This window comes from Penicillium griseofulvum (genome assembly GCF_001561935.1).
Source record: "Penicillium griseofulvum strain PG3 chromosome Unknown contig_92, whole genome shotgun sequence".
NCBI classification, from domain to species: domain Eukaryota; kingdom Fungi; phylum Ascomycota; class Eurotiomycetes; order Eurotiales; family Aspergillaceae; genus Penicillium; species Penicillium griseofulvum.
The window spans coordinates 498,695-518,929 of NW_024467453.1; the positions used below are offsets into that span (position 1 = coordinate 498,695).

General features: G+C 48.0%; 6 protein-coding genes across 6 annotated transcripts; 5 read left to right on the top strand and 1 right to left on the bottom strand.

Moving 5' to 3' along the window:
• Positions 1 to 252: 252 nt before the first annotated feature.
• bro1 (putative signal transduction protein BroA) lies at positions 253 to 3,427 on the top strand (the record flags this gene model as incomplete). The annotated part of the gene is made up of 3 exons (XM_040794702.1): positions 253 to 530; positions 586 to 2,173; positions 2,228 to 3,427. The coding sequence occupies 3 exons, from the start codon at positions 253 to 255 to the stop codon at positions 3,425 to 3,427; spliced, it is 3,066 nt and encodes a 1,021-aa protein (XP_040649033.1).
• A 962-nt stretch (positions 3,428 to 4,389) lies between these two features.
• PGRI_069890 (uncharacterized protein) lies at positions 4,390 to 5,075 on the bottom strand (the record flags this gene model as incomplete). Its single annotated transcript, XM_040794703.1, has 2 exons — positions 4,390 to 4,803; positions 4,896 to 5,075. 2 exons carry the CDS (start codon positions 5,073 to 5,075, stop codon positions 4,390 to 4,392), a joined length of 594 nt encoding a protein of 197 aa, XP_040649034.1.
• Positions 5,076 to 14,122: 9,047 nt separating this feature from the next.
• On the top strand, positions 14,123 to 15,259 carry PGRI_069900 (C2H2-type zinc finger protein; the record flags this gene model as incomplete). The annotated part of the gene is made up of 1 exon (XM_040794704.1): positions 14,123 to 15,259. The coding sequence occupies one exon, from the start codon at positions 14,123 to 14,125 to the stop codon at positions 15,257 to 15,259; it is 1,137 nt and encodes a 378-aa protein (XP_040649035.1).
• A 674-nt stretch (positions 15,260 to 15,933) lies between these two features.
• On the top strand, positions 15,934 to 17,055 carry PGRI_069910 (uncharacterized protein; the record flags this gene model as incomplete). The annotated part of the gene is made up of 1 exon (XM_040794705.1): positions 15,934 to 17,055. The coding sequence occupies one exon, from the start codon at positions 15,934 to 15,936 to the stop codon at positions 17,053 to 17,055; it is 1,122 nt and encodes a 373-aa protein (XP_040649036.1).
• Positions 17,056 to 17,900: 845 nt separating this feature from the next.
• On the top strand, positions 17,901 to 18,953 carry PGRI_069920 (uncharacterized protein; the record flags this gene model as incomplete). Its single annotated transcript, XM_040794706.1, has 1 exon — positions 17,901 to 18,953. The coding sequence occupies one exon, from the start codon at positions 17,901 to 17,903 to the stop codon at positions 18,951 to 18,953; it is 1,053 nt and encodes a 350-aa protein (XP_040649037.1).
• Positions 18,954 to 19,319: 366 nt separating this feature from the next.
• PGRI_069930 (U6 snRNA-associated Sm-like protein LSm1) lies at positions 19,320 to 20,060 on the top strand (the record flags this gene model as incomplete). Its single annotated transcript, XM_040794707.1, has 4 exons — positions 19,320 to 19,494; positions 19,560 to 19,628; positions 19,687 to 19,802; positions 19,887 to 20,060. The coding sequence occupies 4 exons, from the start codon at positions 19,320 to 19,322 to the stop codon at positions 20,058 to 20,060; spliced, it is 534 nt and encodes a 177-aa protein (XP_040649038.1).
• Between the last annotated feature and the right edge of the window lie 175 nt (positions 20,061 to 20,235).

Below are 20,235 nucleotides of genomic sequence, written 5' to 3' on the forward strand. Positions count from 1 at the left end.
CAAAAATTATCATATTGTCTCGTCATCTTCTAAACCGCGCAGGTGCTTGAATCGAAGAATACCTAATCGACCGACGTCATTGACACAGGACCATCAGCGCTGAGGTTCCGCCTCCTTTCCCCACACCCACAGCCTTGACTCCGATCCCCTCAGACACGGAGCTTCTGACCATCCCTGCCCCGCGTTTTTTCCACCTCGCACAGTTTTCGTGTTGTCGGATGGGAGCATATCGCTCCTGGCACCTATCCGACAATGCCTCAGTCCCCGATGCTCTCGTGTCCGCTGAAGCAGACCAACGAGATTGATTGGATCCAGCCACTCAAGGACTGTATCCGACTGACCCATGATGAGGATCCCGAGCTATACAATCAAGAATGTGCGACTATCAACCGGCTTCGCCAGGACATGAGGGGCATAGGGAAAGACAACGCTATCGGTCGTGATCTGCTGTATCGATACTACCATCAGCTGGAGCTGTTGGACCTCAGGTTCCCCGCCGATGACAAGCATCTCCAGATGTCATTCACTTGGTATGTGATTCTTCTAGTCTATACTCCGCTTTGTGCTTATGTATCTATCTCTTAGGTACGATGCTTTCACTCACACATCTACCACTCAATTCTCCCGGGCCTACGAAAAGGCATCTATTCTCTTTAACGTCGCCGCTATCCTATCTTGTCATGCTGCCAACCAAAGCAGGGCTGACGATGCCGGCCTTAAGACCGCCTATCACTCTTTCCAGGCATCCGCCGGGATGTTTACATATATTAATGTGAACTTCGTATATCCTCCATCAACCGACCTGCAAGCGCACACCGTCGAGACACTGATACATGTCACACTAGCTCAAGCCCAAGAGGTGTTCTTTGAGAAACAAGTGGCAGACCAGAGGAAGCCAGGTCTCTTAGCCAAGCTGGCTGGACAAGCTGCGCACCTCTACTCACAGAGTGCCGAGAGAATGCAAAACGCGGTCGATAAGAATGTGTTTGACAAGTCCTGGACGATTGTTGTGCAGGCCAAGGCAGCATATATGGGGTCAATAGCGTCATATTATCAAGCAATTGCTGACGGTGAAAGTGGATCTCATGGAGTTGCTATTGCTCGTTTACAGATGGCTGATAAGCAGTCTGCCATTGCTCTAAGCTGGGCAAAGACATTCCCCTCGTCACCTCCAGCAAACACCAACCTGACGGCAGAGTCAGGGGCCAGTCTCTTGGATCTTATCAAGAATAATCAAGCAAATTTGCAATCTTTACTTTCCACCATGGTCAAAGACAATGACTTCATCTACCACCAACCAGTGCCTAATGAGGCCGGTCTTGCGCCAGTTGCCAGGGTTACTGCGGCCAAGGCGATTCAGGTTAATGAATTGTACCAAGGGCAAGATATTGAGCGAATCACTGGGCCAGACATCTTCATAAAACTAGTGCCTCAAAGTGTAACTGAGGTGGTCAGTCGTTACTCCGAAGCGAAGGCCAAGTTGCTTCGAGAGGAGACTCAAGCGGCCGAGGATGCCAAGAGCTTGAAGTTTACTCGCTTATACGACCTCAAACTGCCAGGCATTCTCGATGTCTGGAAGGGAGGCATGAACCAAGATATGCCAGTGGACGAGGACTTCTGTCGCTGGTGTTCAGAACTTGCTGGGCACAGTCCCTTCCACAGGGCATTCGACGAATTGCAGGAACGCAAGGCAGAAGTGCTATCCCAGTTAGATCAGTGCTCAAAGCAGTTAGATCTGGAAGAAAGCGTGTGTGAGAAGATGCGCTCGAAGTATGGAGCAGATTGGAGCCAACAGCCCAGCTCTCGACTAAACACCACACTCCGAGGGGAAGTCCGATCGTATCGAGATACTGTCAATGAGGCCAGCGCGAGTGATTCTCAGTTGTCTTCCACACTTCGGCAGTATGAGAGCGATTTTGACGAAATGCGATCTGCTGGCGAAACAGATGAGGCCGATGTTCTCTTCCAGCGAGCCTTGATCAAAGCCCGTTCGAAGCATGGTAAGAGCAAAAACGGTGTCACCAGTCCGGCGGAAGGTACTCTGCTGGATGATACGTATGATGAGGGTAGCGCCTCTGTTGCAGAGCAGATTGCGAAGATGGAGAAGATCTTAGAGGACCTGGACGGCGTGGACCGAGAGAGATCCAAAACTCTCTCCCGGCTCAAAGATGAGGTGAGCATCCCAGCGTATCTGTCTACGACAACATTCTAACTATATGTGCTTTAGATCCACGGGGACAATGAGGACATCTCACATGAAGTGCTTTTAAACCAAAAATTGATTGTCGACCGTGAAACCGAATTTTTTGACGAAAAGTTGAAAAAGTTCAAGGATGTTCTAGCGAGACTTGCGACGGCGAATGCGAAATCAAGGAGTTTGATGGAAGACCTCGAAAGGTTACACAATAATCTCCGTCAAGACAAAAGAATTCAATCCGAGAATTCGAAGTACAAGTCTATGATGAGACAACGCAATTCCGTATTAGCTCGATACAAGAAGGTATACGAAGCATTCCATGGCCTCTCGTCCGGTATCAAGCAAGCAAGAACTTTCTACAAGGACATGGGCGAAAATGTCGATAGTCTCCGCAAGAATGTCGAAACCTTCATCAGAAATCGCCGATCAGAGGGCGCGCAGCTTCTCAGCCAGATTGAGCGCGAAAAGGGCATGGGCGAAAATGTCGACAGTGCCCGCAGAAATGCTGAACTACTCAGCAGCCGCGACAAGTCCAGTGGTGCCTCAGAGCAAGAAGATCGCGAGCGAGAGAAGCTGCGCCAGCTGATGGAGCGTCTATCAACGGAACCTAAGAGCTCCTCGGCTTTACCCTCCACAGGGTCAGCAAAACCGCCCTCGAAAGTCAAGTCACCACCCCCGCCTGTTCAGACGCCGGCATATGGAACCACCGGTCCGTCCCCGAAGCCGTCACCCCGCTACCCACCTACCATGCCCGGCGTGCCCCTCTCACACTCTCCAGCGCCCTACGGGCAGTACGTGGGAGGTGGTCCCGGAACTTACCAAGGCCAGCATTTCCAGCAAGGCGCCGCAGCTCCCCTATCCGAGGGCTACAACCCCATGGCATATCCTTACCAGACCCCCGTATCCCCACCCCCGAATCAGCAATTCTTCTCTCAAACCCCCAACCCGTACGGCGGCTACTCAAATTCCGGCACGCCGGCTCCTGGTGCTGGACCTCAACCATCGCACTATATGGCTCCCCAGGGCTACATCCCGCCTCCACCTCCGCCGCGCCCCCAGCAGACAACCTACCCTCCTACATCAGGTGGTATATACCCATCTGGTCCTGGTGGCTATGCGCAGAGCAGACCGTACGGGCACCACAAGACCCCTTCGCAGTCCCAACCACCACCACAGTCACAGCCCGGTTCCTCCGCCGATCCATGGGCTGGTCTTAATGCCTGGAAATAAACTCGTCTTCCCTGTATCTGAGAAATTGCTAATACTGGCTATATGGCAGGGTGGAATGGGCTAGATTTGGTTGGATCTAGTTGGCAAAATGGAAAGGGAGGCATATATGCCGATTTGAAGTCGCCCTCGATTGATTCTTTGCTATTTCGCGGTTTTTATTATGTTGTCTAAGTATTTTGTCCTATTTTCACCTTCGGTTTGGACCCATCTGATTTTTTTTTGCCCTCTTTGTTTACTGGAGAGGACGTGCATGCTCTTATGTACATGATAAATGAATTATATGCTAGCAAGTAGGGTTCTGCTTTCTGGAATAAGTTTTTCACGCGGTGCTCTGCATCTTCCTCATATTGAATGATGATAACGGTAATATATATTTGGTTATATTATGAGGATTCGATCATGGTAAACTATTTTTTGACCAAATCTTAGTTAATATAGTTGCAGTCGGGTGTTGAGAATGTGTGGTGCCAGGCAGGTCTGATATAACTATATCCTTTATTTAGGAACACACTCAAATACGTACCATAGCATGCTATGTGATAAAATGACCACAAAATAAAGAATATTCTGTACCGAGAAAGACACAATAGAGGAGTGTAGCTGTGTCTTGCACAATTATATGATATGCAAAGTATACATGATAAAGAGTCCGTGACTCACAAAGCAAGAAATAAAGATAAAACAACCAAGATCAACACACTGAACGCCAATGGGTATCTTAATATCAAAAGAGAACAGGCCGCCGGATCCCCGAAGCAAGGCAGCCCAATAAACTACACACGCGATGTATATTCACCGCACCGACTCGAGTGCACCATCAACCAGGACGGGCTAGCACCAGAACGGCGGAATAAGAAGCAGAACAGCCCTATCTCCATTACAGGCTCCACAATCCCATTTCCCCACTACCAAGGATGGGAAAAAAAGATCAAGAGACCAAAGCAAGTGACTCACTCCCCGACTTACGGTTGAAACCGCAATCGGAACTGCCTCCCCCTCCTGTCCTCACGCACAGTATACAAAAACCGCGCAATGGATTCCTGCTCTGAGAGACCAGCGCTGTTGAAGTGCTTTCGGACAACAAGCGCGAACTGGTCTTTGCTCACGCGGTCCTGGCCGACGGTGCGACGCAGCGTTGAGTTTGAGTCGGAGAGGGAGTCCGACGAGGTGTGGGTTCGGTGGGAGTGAGAGTTGGAGTGGTTTTGGGATGAGGATGATTGAGCTCGGCGGGCGGCGAGGGAGGTTGGCGAGCGGAGACCGACGCCTTGCGAGAGGATCATGCGGGAGTAGTCGCTTGAGAAGGCGGAGGGCGTGGGGAGTTTGTGAACGTGGCGGTAGGAGTGGAGGATGTCGAGGGGTAGGTCGGTCCAGGGGAGCTATAGAAAGGAAAGTAGTATTAGTTTATGGCCTCTTAACTGTGCTGTGTGCAGAGTTGGGATTGATCTCTTTCACTTGGGATGAAACATACCCGGGGCTGTTCCTCGGCGTGCTGGTTGTCGACGACGGGCGCGCTGGTGACTGAGACTTTCTCTTTTGCGGCAGCTGGTCTGCGGGACTTGGTGGACTTTTGGTATTCTCTCGTGCCGCTTGAGGCTTCAGACCTCGAGTCGTCCACGATAGCTGTGGTGCGCTGGCGCGGGGGTGCCATTGCGTCCCGGAGCTCGAGGCTGGATATTGGAATGGGGGTGTTGTTCAATGTCTAGGATCTGGATTGATATGTTGCTGGTAGGATCAAATCATGAAAAGACTCGCTGTATAAAGTAGATTGGGTGGATGGCGCTCTTAGCTTTGACTCGACACTCGAGATTCTCGTTTCCCCGGGCGGCCGGGTGTGGCAGAAACGTCATTTCTGCTTCCAGCCGGGGTGCCTGAGGCGAAAAGCAAAGATAGGAGTAATCACGGAGAGTATTTCCTAATTAGGTAATACTTCTCGCAACGGCATAACAAATTAATTTGAAAGCAAATCAGATCGACCAGACACTGCTGCACATTAGCATTAGTTAAATCCAAACAGGTGATGACATACGACAGCGGTGGGAGACTCACCCTTGAAGCTCTAAGACGATACTTGGGAGAAGATAGGTGCTATAACATACATAGATTGCCAACCTCAATGGCTTTATTAACAGGCGAAGGGTTAGAGACAGAGGATAGTAAGTAGTTCTATTCACTAATGCAGACTCATCTACCTCTGTGGTAAGTAGTATATCAAACATCTCGAGACTGCCTGTCTTCGCCAATATTTAGGCCTATCAAGCCCAGTCCATCCCATCTTTGCCTGAGGACATTGTGTGTCTAGTACTTCATCATAATCTGCTTTAAAATGCAATACCTTGTCTACTGCTTTGGTAATGGTAAACTTTTGCCAGCTCATGATTTGCGATCAACCTGCTTTAAAAACGGGCTGTTGTATACCCACGTTGTGCAAGCATATACCCATGCAAGACAACGATACTTGCAAGTCGTTTATATTGTACAAGTCGTGTTCCTCTCTGGATCCAGAAAAGACTACAGGATATGCAAAGAGAGCTGTCGGCTCTCCTTCTAATGTTGCTGTAGTTGAGAGTTACATTGAGATGATGGCATATAAAAACCATAGCACTAATAGATCTAAAGAACAAAATGGCAAAACAGTTCTGAGATTTATCAAGCGAATATAGTCTAGGTCTAGTCTGGGTATATGTCATTCTATGTACTTACGATCGCAGGCATCGGGGTCGTTCAATTTCGTGCCTTAATCGTACCTACCCAAACCACAATGACTTCACAATGTGAATCCCCTTGGGTCCCTTTCTCTCCTTTTTCTCTCCTTAGACCTCGCTCTATTTCATTCGCTCACACTGTGAAGAGTGAAGAAGGATCTTTGAAAAGGAGGCTAAGACCTCTAATTGGATGGTAGTATCACAGATATTACCGCTGGCTAAGTGATTGGTGACCTCCATTACCTTTACAAAGTGAAGCATAGAAGGTCGCTCCGAAACCGCGCATATACCCGTACTTGGTATGGATGTGATGTGACAATAGTGGCTCTTCAAGCCTGTATATCTAGTGCAGGTAGAGGTTCCAGGTAAGCCATCATCGCAGTACGGTATATCCGTGGTTATGGCGCGGTGCTGTGCGAGAAATATGTTGTACGCTTTACACTAGTATTCATATAATTCGGCGTTGTGAGTGAAGTGTCCCTAAACCTTTCCGATTTCATGCTTTGCCTCTCTCCCAAGGAACCACGTGAGAGATCATTTTATGTTGTAGTACGTCCAACGCTGCATTCACGGCGTCGGATGGACTAGCGTGGCTTGGAAGATATGAGTAGAAGGAATGGGGTGAGCGGGATAATTAGAGCAGACCCGAGAAGAAGAACAAAATAAAATTGCGAATATCAATAGTTGGACATAAATTACCTACTAGTGGGTGTGTTATCGACTATTGATGCGTTAGAATCTCGATATGGAATTGAAAGAGATCTCGGATGCCAAATTAGGGTTGCCTCACCAATAGTTTAGAGACTATGAAAGATTCAAGAATATATATGAGATAATTATACAGCTTTCTCTTTTGACATAATCGAATGTATTTTCATTATTCTCAGATCTTTGTTTAGACACTGTCTGTCCTATTCAATATTTTGACGTCCGTTTTCTCGAGAGGCAAATATAAGAACCAGAAAGAGAGGAAATCACACATTTCAGATTCAGACAGCAAATTTTTATCAGATGCCATACTTGAAAAACTCCACAGGGCCTCACCGCTACATGATTAGACCACAAAATCAGGAGAAGCCCCAATAATTACCTAACCCTTATATCCGAGGAAGTTCCGTTATCCCGAGGCTCTTCCATTCCCGAGGCAGACAATAGTACTGTGCTTTAGACAAGCATTGTCTACAGCGCTATGAGACGGGAGTAGCCTAGAGGATTACCTGCATGGGTACATACCTCCGGCACATCCAGATCATCCCACGGCTCACCCCAGACTCCTAACTTCCGAACCTCGGAAGAATCTCGGGGTGGCACGGTAGTAATGAATTTTTTTTCTCTCCAAGAAAAAAAAAACCCCCGATACGACACACACAGTATGCAATGATAATAATAGGTACGGATAGTGTGGAGAGTACCAAGTTAATACATGTCCCTCCTGGGAATAGAAACCGGCACGGTGACACGCAAAGAGACAAAGAGGCCGACTCGGCACGGGGATGCCGAGAAAATTTTTGCCCGAGTTGCGCAAATCGGGACGCTTTAGAGACGGGAGCTGACACAGGGGAAGAGCGAAAAAAAATTTTCAAGTCTCACCGAGCCCCTTTTTGAATTACTCTTACTTCACTTAGTACTTGCTCCGTGTCTATTTCCTTGAATTTGCCATCGAGTAGTGCTTTATAGTGTTTAAAATTCGGTATATGTCCGTTTATACTACGCTTCAGGCGAAAATGGATAGCCAAGACATGGCACACCTTCCTCTTTCTGACTTCCATACAATAAAGAAAAGCCCCCTGATCACCGTGGAGTTTCGATAAACTCCCGTATCGGCACTAAGCCCCGCAACTGGGAAAATACCAACTGTGCGAGAACATCACAATGTCGTCCTCCGAAATCACCCGAAGAGTTATCTCTTCCAGCCCTATGGGCTGATGCCGTGGTCTGGTACCTTGCAGCAGAATGGTCTAGGTGAGCTCTGTCGTCATATCCATAGGTAACCTTGGAAATGTACCGGGGGGGGGGGGGGGGGCAAACCATGGGAGGTGGGGGGAGGGTGGTGTGGGGGGGGGGGGGTGCGGCAATCCCAAGAAAGTACGGAGTATATTGGGTAAAGACGTGTCTATCTAAATCTCTTATCAATGTGGACAAATCTGGAGAAAACACATGGCCCCTTAATGACGCCATCTCTCGCTGCTCCCCAAGGTACCCCCATACACATTGTAATAGGTATGCGACCGAGGCAGCCACATATGGGCGCATTCCAGCGCATTCCAATCTTATCAAAATCTCCTCCATTCCAGACTCATAAACACATGCCGCATGTGAGGACAGGTGAAAGCCACAAGCTATGCCCGTGGAGATCTGGGCCTCCCCCCGCTTCATGATGTCCCAACTAGGAAGCCCAGACTCCGGAGCTCCCGCAGTTATGATTTTATGCTGATTTCCAATAATTCAAATTCATAATCCAATGCAAATAATACCAAGAAAATCTCCCCATACACGTGCTAGCGAAAGTCCAGCTGGTTCGGGCGGACTCCTCCCGCCGAGTGAAATCTAAATACCCCTAGTTCGATCTCGGGGATTCGCCCGTTATGGTGTGTGTTTGGGGCGAAATGGTTCAAGCCCCGAATCCCACTGTGTGATTGAGGAAGATGGGGTTTAATACATTTTTCTTTGTCCCTGTTTCATGGAGGGTTATTCCCCTGGAAAATATAAACAAAGCTAGGATCTGTCTCATCTCAGACTAAGTGATCTACTGCATATGGTACCTGAACGTAGCGTCCTCCAAGACTTGAGTTACATAGGAACTGTGACAATGTGGATCTGAGCGACAGGGGGCATTGTGTTCCGAAAGTTGATCCCGGCTTCCGCGAGTGGGTTGTATTATGGTATTCATTCAAATATGGGGTAACATAAATCGCTCAGTGGAGTTGGCAAGAGAGAAATTTTTTCCCCTCTCTACTCCGTACGGAGTATGTAGGTGTCCAGGGGGGAGGGGGGATTCACCGGCAACTGGACACGGTAAACGGACACTCCCCGCCTGGACTCTCTCTCTCTCCTTTTTTTTTTGTTATCTACCAACTATATTCCCCAGAATATCACATGTTCTCCAGATCTCATTAAGTAGATAGATAGGGTGTAATCTCCCGGACAAATGTAAGAATTCCACCAATGGCCTGATCGCGGACTCCGGAATGACGGCCCCGCATATGGTGATATCAGTGTGAGACCACTCGCATCGCTTATTGGGCGCAGGGGATAGTTGTTCCAGAAGGTGTGGATCGCTGATCACTCGCCTTGGTATTGAGGGCAATAAGAAAAGTGAGTGTGCATAATGGAATGTCCTTTAATACTTGGCTGCCTAATTGGGAAATCTATTATGTAATCACATGTAAAAGAGGTGATTAGGGTTGCACTGTGAATTCTTCAAAGCATATGTGTCTTTTTGAGAAACATATACGCCCCCACGTACAAAGCAACTGGACCCGAAAAAGGTCCCTTGAGTTTTTGTGGAATGTTGCTCCAAAGCCAACCCTACCCCGGATTCTCCCTTTTTGAAACTACTCCCCCCCGCATCGAGACCTGCCAAGCATAACCAAATGTCACCTTGAGACAGGATGGAACTCTACCCCATACACTCTTCCGAATATACAACTGTGCTCCATTATATTCATCTTAACACCTCCCGCTTTTGACACCGAGGTAATTACGTCTTTGTTTTGCTGACTGGTGGCGCTTCTTGCTCCGTATGGTTGGGGTTTCAGTTCCAGGCAGCAAAACAGGAGACAGAACCCGGTGCCAGCAGGGCGATTGGAAACAGAGCGCCAAAGACCTGGCCTGTCACTTTTGCTTTTTAGTTTTTCTAGGCGCTTTCAGCTTGGATATTCCTTGAGCTGAGACGTGAGCACGTCATGACTCACACCGTGTTAGATGTAGTACAGCCAGTAGCAAGTCGTAAGTACCAGGATTGTTTTTAAGTCCCATGTAGCAAGGGGGTGTGGGCTGAAAGGGTCGCGCCCAGACCCGAACCCCATACACTAATGCCTTAGCATAGAAAATCTCTGTTGAGTTAATAATATCCAAGAATAAGGCGTGAATAATAGAGAAATATAAAAAATATTCTCTCACCCGGCGCTATCTTGCGTGATGATCTGGTGTGCGGGGGCGTCGATAGCGAACTGTTAGGTACTAGAAATAGATATCACTGGTCGTTAATAACATCTTGACTAATATACCCTTCAACTGAAAGAACTCGGATAGAAAAGGGATTTCCACACGGAACACAACGAGGCTCCGGACTGATAACGGAGGGAGTCCGGGGGGATCTCCACGCCCCCAATCGAGCATTCCTTTGACTTTTTCTTTTTTTGTTTTTTATTTTCCCTTTTTCTTTTGTTTCCCATTTCCTTTCTTTAGTTTGGTTCTTTTTTTTTTTTGGTCCGTAGGACTTGTTTTTGCTTTTTTTTCCCCATCTAGGATCGACGTACCCGCCCTGTGCGCGGGTCTGCATGCCACCTAGGCAGAATAATGGGATTGATCAGCATTGTCGGGAAGAAAAGGGAAGAATGCTGAGAATGGATCACAATCCAATGTGAGCGGTATACATTTCAAGTCCGCAAGTAGATGTCCTCGTGTACAATATACGGGATACAAAGATTGCCAGCTTTCCCCGGATGGCGTGATAGATCGACCTATGGAGAGGCGCCCCCATGACGACAGCGATATCGGAGGATCCCATCCTGCGGGCGATCGCGACGATCAAGGCAGATGTGGCAGGAAGATTTAGATGTCAGTCGCAGATCTATTCCTGCGCGTGCAGTTTCGAGTTTCTCAAGCGATACGCCTTGAGGATTGCGGGGTAGAGGTGATGAGATATGGAGTACTTATCTGTGTTGGGGAATGGTGATCACTGGGTATTGTATTGGCTTGATAAACTTAATCAGTCATAAAAAGGTCGACTATACCGGTTTGTGGGATGAGGTTCTCACGCCGTGATATTGCGATTTTGGGCAATCGGCAATCGGAACTACTGGTTTGGGTTTCCCCCACTATCTATGCACCTAGAAAGGCAGTCCGGAGGACGGAGCTTTGTGGATCTTGTAGGAAAGCAGGGAAAGGGAATATATCGGGATTTTGAATCCGATAGTAAATATATCTAATAAAGTGTAAGAGCGAACTCGTCACCTGAAACAGAAACACCTCACATCTTGGTTTCATGATTTACAACATATAACTATTTACACGTCGCAAATATCGGCAAAATGCGGGTAATTGCTGAATGGTACCTGCTTTTTGAATTAAAATAATAAAATAAATAAAATAATAGGCTATCTACATATTGCTACACCGAATCCGGAAATTCTCCATGGTGCCATATTCCCCGTGGAGAAAGATGGAGTACTCCAGATTACGGCAGTGTGCCGGGTATATTGTGTGCTTTTCATTCAAAAGTCAGGAGAACAGGGATTAGAACAATTTCTTCGAGATCCCCGTACAGCTCAAAAGTACAGACTTGGTCGTCGGGCCGGCATAGCAGCATGGTTAAGCCCTGTTATCTTTCGTTTTTTGTCTGCTAAATAGTGATTTGCCAAGGGGACCTAAGCCAATATCCCCAGGGAACTGTGGGGACCGGCTGAATTTGCCCGTAAAAATTTGTTAAGATCTGCCACTAAAGGGCCCCTGCACTGGCCTTCAAGATGTACATATATACATAGAGAGTCCTCTGTACATTATACGATTATACAATTTGGTGGTAGTGGTTATGGAATATGCCCAGGTGTATATGTAAAATTTACCCCTTGAAATTGAGATTCTCCCCGGTCCAACCTTGGAAGATAACGCCTTATCATCAAAAGGGGAAACTGGACTCTCGGCGGCACGGCCTTGCCGAGTGGGCTATCTTTGTTTATCCCCGTTTATCCCGTACCTCGGCCCTTAATGAAGCCGGAGGAACTTCGGGGTGAAATAGCCTATGTACTCCATATCAAGTACGGAGCACGGAGAGAGGCGTGAACCTGTGCCACAGATAGGAGAATAATAAATGCATTTAATTTTGATTTTTGAGAACCGGGGCCCCAGACCCCCGGTTATTACCCTGGATTTGAGATTCAACCGGCCAAGAAAAAGGAAATCTACGCCCCCTGGTCACTTTCTATACTTGGGTGTCTTGGCAAGCCGGGGATATCGCTGTCTCGCAAGGAATGCAGCCTAGCGCTCATTGTGCAGGGGCTGACACTGGCATCTTTGGTCCCTTTGTCGAGATACGCGGCTTTGCGGCTGCATGGTAGTTGCATCAGGGCTATCAATAATTGGAGTGATCCGCACCTATCAGAGCTGTTGGTTCACTTTATCGTATGATAATCAAGGAGTTGGAATAAAAATTAAATATATATATATATAAAAAAAATCATAGCTCTACCCCCAGGAATCCGGGGATTATCGGCCAACCTGAGTGGAGGATTCCAGGGTCTTATACGGCCATTGTAGGGTTCGAGGGGAAGATCCCTCCGGATGATGAAGCAGAACAGTGGCGAATCATTTTTATACCTTTGCACTGGATGACCTGTGTTTTCGCGTGACTGAATGATTACAAAAGAAGATTTAACGGATATTTCACCCCCAGGTATCGACATCATCGATGATCCTCGCTATCGTCACTCCGTGACAGGATCAGATGGTCCCCAGGATCTCCATTGTACATGGGCCTGGACTTGGTCCGGCCTAGAATGACCGTAACCCCCAGACTTTGAGTCTCTTTTGTAGGGTATCTCAAGAGTTATACCGTACTCCGTACGGAGTATAAGTTTATATAAGAGATTCCCCGGTTTCTGTTGGTCATTTGCTCTCCGCATGCCATCATTCTTGGTCATCCACTTAAGATAGGCCATATTTTGAGCCAGTAGAAATTCCTAAATTCCCCATGTTCTGATAAGAAATTCTCCAGAGGCGCGATAGCCGGATAGGGACACGCACCTCACGCCACACGGTTCTTCAGGAAAAATGCGAGTCCCCACATTTTTGCTTTATGCAGTTACGTAGTTTCTTTCCCTTTTTTTTTTTTTTTTTTTTTTTAAAGTCATTTTTGGAGTAAAGGCTACATAATTTGGATTAAATAGTTTTGATAGTTAATAGTTTAGATTCTATTTTTTAACAATATTATGCAGTTGGGGAGTTTCTTTCCCTTTTTTTTTTTTTTTTTTTTTGTACAGTCATTTTTGGAGTAAAGGCTACATAATTGGGATTAAATAGTTTTGATAGTTAATAGTTTAGATTCTATATTGTAACAATATGAGGTTGATCTTACCCCTAAACTAAGGATATGGTCTTTTTTTTTGTTTCTTTTTTTATTTCAATTTTATTTTCATTTTCATTTTTTAAATTTCCCTTTTTTGGTATTTTTTCATTTTTCTCATTTTTTTGAAAATTTCCCACTTTTCCTATTTTGCCCCAGTCCCCTTCTTCTCCCCCACACTCTTTTGAGAATCTGTTCAAATTTTTGTATTTTATTTTAATTTTTTTAATTCCTTTTTTAATTTTTGAATTTCAATTTCAATTTTTTGCTTTTTGAACTTGAATTTTTCAGAATTTTCTTTTCTCCAAGTCCGATTCCGACACTGCCCCTTCTCCCCCGATTTCTCCCTTCCCCCTCCATTCCCTATATTATTTGTCCCTCCCCAGATCGTCGTCTCCAGGTTCCTTTTTTTCCCTTTCTTTGCTCTTTGCTTTAATACTCCACAAACTGGTACTCGACTTCTTCAACTATCAGAATCCTTTGCGCTCCGATCCCGATCGACCGTTTATCCCAAACCGGGTGTTTGATCGACCTTAGCTTAGGATCCTTGCGACAAAACCAATCGGTCCTCCCCTTCAGAACGATCCTTCATAAATTTGTCCGGGAATTCACATGCCACTACCGGGTTCTTCAGTGGGGTTCTCAAATCTACTTAACCCTAAAGAAACCTCTCCCGAATCGACACCTTCGACTCCAGGAGACTCTTCAATGACTTCTTCAGTTAGCTTGTTACCGCCTCTCATGAAGGGTGCACGTCCTGCAAACGAGGAGGTCCGCCAGGATCTGCCTCGGCCGTACAAATGTCCTCTTTGCGACCGTGCCTTCCACCGTCTGGAGCACCAGACTAGGCACATCCGTACGCACACTGGCGAGAAGCCACACGCATGCCAGTTCCCCGGTTGTACGAAGCGTTTCAGTCGCTCAGACGAACTCACTCGCCACTCGCGTATTCACAACAATCCCAACTCGCGCCGCAGCAACAAGGCTCAGCACCTGGCAGCGGCCGCAGCCGCAGCAGGCCAAGATAATGGCATGGTCAACGCTGCCAACATGATGCCGCCTCCCAGCAAGCCCATCACTCGCTCCGCTCCAGTCTCGCAGGTCGGATCTCCGGATGTTTCACCTCCTCACTCTTTCTCCAACTACGCCAATCACATGCGCTCAAATTTGGGTCCTTACTCTCGCACCACTGAGCGTGCTTCTTCCGGAATGGATATCAACCTTCTGGCTACAGCTGCGTCGCAAGTAGAGCGTGATGACCACATGGGCTTCCACGGCTCTCGAGGACACCAAATGTTTGGCTCCCGTCATCATGGCAGCCGTGGTCTCCCTTCGCTTTCTGCGTATGCGATTTCGCAGAACATGACTCGTTCGCATTCCAACGATGACGATGATGGCTATGGCCACCGTGTCAAGCGCTCTCGTCCCAACTCACCAAATTCCACTGCTCCTTCTTCTCCTACTTTCTCTCACGATTCTCTGTCTCCTACCCCCGACCACACTCCCTTGGCTACTCCTGCACACTCGCCCCGTCTGCGCCCTCTCGGTGCCAGCGAGTTGCATCTGCCTTCAATCCGCCATCTGTCCCTTCAGCACACTCCTGCGCTGGCTCCTATGGAGCCGCAGCCAGAAGGTCCTAATTATTACAGCCCCAACCAGGGTCATATGGGTCCAACCATTTCCGATATCATGTCGAAACCTGACGGCACGCAGCGCAAGTTGCCGGTACCCCAGATTCCCAAGGTTGCGGTGCAGGATATGCTCAACCCCGCGACCGGGTTTTCCTCCATGAACTCGTCAGCCAACAATTCTGTTGCTGGCGGTGACTTGGCAGACCGGTTCTAAAACTTCTGATGTCTGCCTTGAAAACTTATGTTATGCGCGCTACGAAACGATATAGACTTGTGCATTTTTACCCTGGCTTGCGGGCATCAACGGTGTCGGATTGGTTTTGATTTTATCTCTGGCGCCACCAAATAGACGGATTGGGTTTTGTTTTTGCCTGTTCACTCCTGTCTGGAGACCTTTTCCTTTTCAAGTTCAAAATTCTGTATCGAAAGATCTGCTCCTCTTTTTTTTATATGTCATTCTCCTCTCTTGAGGCCCGTGGTCTCATTCTGTTTCTCTTCTCTTACTTAATTCCTCACATTGTGAGCAAAATAAAAAAATCTCAAATTCTCATATCTTATATCTTATATTTGCATGTGATATCGCCCCGCAAAATCTGTATAGTGGGATATAACATACTACATACTACTTCATGTCTTTGTGATCGAATCTAAAACAGCCCAGGAATAGAATAAAGAACATTCACTAAAATCAAACTCTATCTTCTCTGTAGTTTACTTTGAAGTGTCACCGCCTACCCTGGTCTGCTATCCGCATTCTCCTTGAAGTATAGTGTCCCGGGCCGCTCTTACTTTCTTGTGATCATCGTCTTGACTCAAGGTTGTCATTGTCTTTATGGAGATCATTACCAGTTACCAAGCATTTAGCAACTTCAGCTATCAGAGCTAGCCATGCAGTGGTCGACGTCAGGCCAAGCGCCAAGCCAGGCTTTCCAGTCGAACAAGCGGCGAAAACTCGTTCCTACGATTGATCCTGACATGCTCGAGCCACTTAACTGCTTTTCGGATATGCTCGCTGATATGAACAGCGATGATCCTGTCATTCGATCCCGTGCGGCCGAGCAGCTTACAGTATTATCACCTTTAATGCAACAACTCGCCTTTGCAAAGAACGTCGCCGGCGTCCATTATGCTGCTAGGGATTTCAAAACCCTTGGAGTGGCCTGTACTGTTCTGGAGATCACACATAACCCGATGGATCTTTGGAATCCGCCAGACATCGATAACTCTCCCTCGGCTACCTTGTCTCCTAATGTAGACAGTGTCATTCACCAACTCCAAATCTCAGAATACCACAGAATCGATAACTCAGAAGCTTCTGTACGCGTCGTTATCGAGCTAATCATTCTTGACCGGCTCCATCACCTTTCTGATAAAGGGTCGCTCGAACATCTACAGCTCTATCCGGAGGTAGATATCAATCTTTTACGCGGCAATGCGTATATCACTGGCCGTGCCGACTGGCTACTTTGCCATGATGACCCTCAATATGGCTTTGATTCGGCGTTGATTGCTATAGAGGCTAAGCGGAGTTGCGAGTTTTCCTGTGCCGACCGTCAAATGGCTACATATCTCGCAGCTGTGCAGGACTGTCGGGCCAAAATCGCAAAGATCCATGCTGTTGCTTTCGGAATCACGACGGATAGTACTAGATATCAGTTCTGGTTCATGGACTCGGAACGGCGGCTTTTCTCTTCTGTGGTATTTGATTGGCGTCTCGACAAGGCCAAAATTATCGCATGGATCGATAAAATGCTCGCCGAGGCGATTGAGGCCTCCCCACTAACAACGCCAACTCTGCGACGGAATGTCTCTCTACGTAACTGGGAGAAGGACTCCCGACTGCGTCAGCTTTTGGGTTCTGAATCAGATGATACACCTTTAACTGAGGGACTTCCGTTCGATATCAGTGTTCCAGGCTCGTGCCAGCTTATCGGGCCTGCGTGGTATCAAGGACGAAAGGTCATGGTCGTCGAATATGATGAAGAGGAGGAATTGAGTGGCAAAAATTGAAGAGGATCAAGAGGATTGTGCTGTTGAGGATTGATGTCGCTCAGGACCATAAAGCGTTATTACTTTACGATTGTCTATCATTAATCCCTAGCACTGAATACAGCAGAGCTTCTAGTTAAACCTATACTGTCCTGTACCATATGAATAAAGACTCCCTATAACCCCGGATGAAAGGGAAACTAAAATAGCTCAACATAGCATAGGTCTCTAGCCTCTAGAAATGCGTTACGAAAACAATGGAGGGAGCACAGGATTACGGCTAAAAGAGAAATAGAGAAATTAGCTTGTGCCCATCGGAGATCTGCGATCCGATCTGATGCGCGAGACTCGTTAGGTGCGATAGTAAGAAATGTCTACGCGTTGCATCCAAAAAGGATACCGCGTAGACTGCGACATCGCCCATGGACGGGTGGGCACTGCCCACGGGCCTTACATAAGCGGGAAATGGGCCCTAACTATGGATAGGCCTATGGACGGGCCCTACCCTTAGGGCCCACGGGCTGTGGGCGTCGTGGGCGCCCGTGGGCCTTTTTAGTAAGTAGAATTCATTATTTATGCATTCTAGTGACACTAAAACTGAAAGGGAAAAGCCAAGAAGTGGCAGAGGAAATCAAGTACATAGGTGCAGACACGGCTAGATGTCATGCATGTTGAAAAAAAAAAAACCCGCAGATCAGAAGTGTTGATCTGATATCCGGGGTGTATGTATTTCCCGTTTCCCCTCTTACTTCTCTTTCCTCTACCTCTCTACTTCTGCCATGTGTTACTATATTGGTATGTAAGCCCCGATTCTGACGCGATTCAGCCGTATCCATCCGCAATAGACATCCATCTTTTGCCGGAGCATGTCGGAGCGCAAGCCCACAAGCCCCGATGACCCTCGAGGCGACTTCGATCCTATCGTACCACGCTCAAATAGAGACCGACATAGAGATCGGGATCATCGCCGATCCTCTTCTGCCCGCAGTGTCGGTATTAGCGTGAGTTCGACCGCCAGCGCCAGCACGGCTTCAAGTAGGAACCCCGCCTTGTCGCAAAAGCAACCCAAAAAACAAAAGCAACCGAGCGTCGTCGTCGCCATGTCATCTTCGCCCGTGCCGGACTTATCTAGCGCATCGCCGTCCCCGTCAATTTCATCAATAGATACCAGGTCCGGGACTGGCGTTGAATCCCCGCATAGAGATAGCAGCATAGATGGGATCTACGTTCTCGGTGGCATGACATTAACCACCACCGACAGCCCCCTAGAGCCCGCTCTATCGCGCGCCTCGCTCTCATCCTGGGATACCACCGCAGCAGCCTCTATATCATCCGCGACGCCGTCAATACCCATATCTCTAACAGCCACTGAGCAGCGCAAATACGCATGTCTCTTCCATATGCTGGACTGTCATGAGTCCTTCAATGACGGCGCGGAGTGGCGCACTCACGTCTTCAGCCACTTTCGCTCACACCCGACCCCTCCGTCAGCGCGGTGTCCGCTGTGTCCGAACACAAAATTTGTCGACGGTATCTCGGACCCCGTGTCGTCGCCGGTCCCCGAGGGCACCGAGTCGGCCCACTCTAGCGACGGCGTTCAAGCCCTGACAGACTTGCCCTCTGCATGGGAGCGTATGCTCGACCATGTCGATGTGGACCATTATTGTCTGGGCCAGACGCTTTCCGGTAGTCGGCCGGATTTTGAGCTTATGCGGTATCTTTATGGGATGCGAGTTATCACCGATGCGCAGTTCAAGGCTATGCAGTTGCCGCCTGCGCCGTCGAGTCCGGCTTATCATCGTTCGCAGGATGGGGTTAGGGCTAGTATTGGCTCTGCTGATGAGCCATACTGTGCGCCGTATAGTAAGCGCCGGGAGGAGAGAATGAGGGGACAGCAGAGGGGTGTCGGGGTTTTGTAGATATAAGACACTTTCTGTTGGCTTCGAGGTTTTGGTTTTTCTTTTGGTTCTGGATATTCCCCCTTTCGCTGTATAGCATGTACTTTTTTTCTTTAGAAATACTGTATTTTTCCCTTAGATTATCTGTTCTCTCTTCTACAAGAGAAGAATATCAAAAGCCCAAAATATATAGATCCCGAGCAAACAAGACAAACTCACCGCCCTTGATGACGGCCTTTGCGACTTCGATCCATCGCGATGATCGAAAGAAGCAGAATGAGAACCTCCACATCAAAGTCCTGAATCTCTCTGCATTTGTCTCCTCTAACCGCCTACACCACCTTCCCCACTGCTTTGCGATTTTCTCCCCTATCCAACCACCACACGATGGAGCGCCTATCTCTAAACGAAAGCCCTGCCCCGGCTCCTCGAACCCCGCAGCAAAACCAACAATTCTCCCAGAATGCCCTCGGCCCAGCAGGACCCCAGCCTACAGGCGGGCCACCGCAATTACCCCCTCAGATGTTCACGACCGCCGCACAACTGCTCGATCTAACAGATAGTATGTTCAATGCGTAGTCAGAGCGGCTCAGAAAGAACGAGAGGATATAGCTAACGCAATTGCAGAGAAACTAGTCCTCATCCTCCGTGACGGCCGCAAACTCATCGGTGTCCTCCGAAGCTGGGATCAGTTCGGTACAGTCGCACACTCAACCCAAATCTCTGGTCCTTATATCTTACATTCAAACCACAGCAAATCTCGTTTTCCAGGATACCGTAGAGCGCGTCTATGCCGGACAGTTGTATGCTGATGTCTCACGTGGAATTTTCATCGTTCGTGGAGAGAATGTGCTCCTGCTAGGCGAAGTGGTACGAATCCCTCAATCCCTCAATCCCACAAGATTTACAGGAATAAGACAATCTAAAGAATCTCGCTAATGCATTGATATACAGGATCTCGACCGCGAAGACGATATCCCACCCACACTGACCAGAGCCCCATTCGAGGAAGTCTTCGAGCTGAAAAAGAAGGAGGACGCGAAGCGGAAAACAGGCGATAAGAAGCGCTACGATGAACTGCAAGCGCTCGGCTTCGAACCAGAGCACAGTGGAGAGATTCTGTTCTAGTTATTACCACCTGCTTGTCTGTGGTCTGCTGGGGTCAGTGTGTGCCAGACCATATTTCTCTGGTCTGTGTGCTTCGACTTACCGCTTGCTTTTCCCGGGGTATCTGACATTTTGATACCTTGAAAGACCGAAAAGGAACGGGCGTCAGGACAAGTCGATAACCCAGCGACGGTGT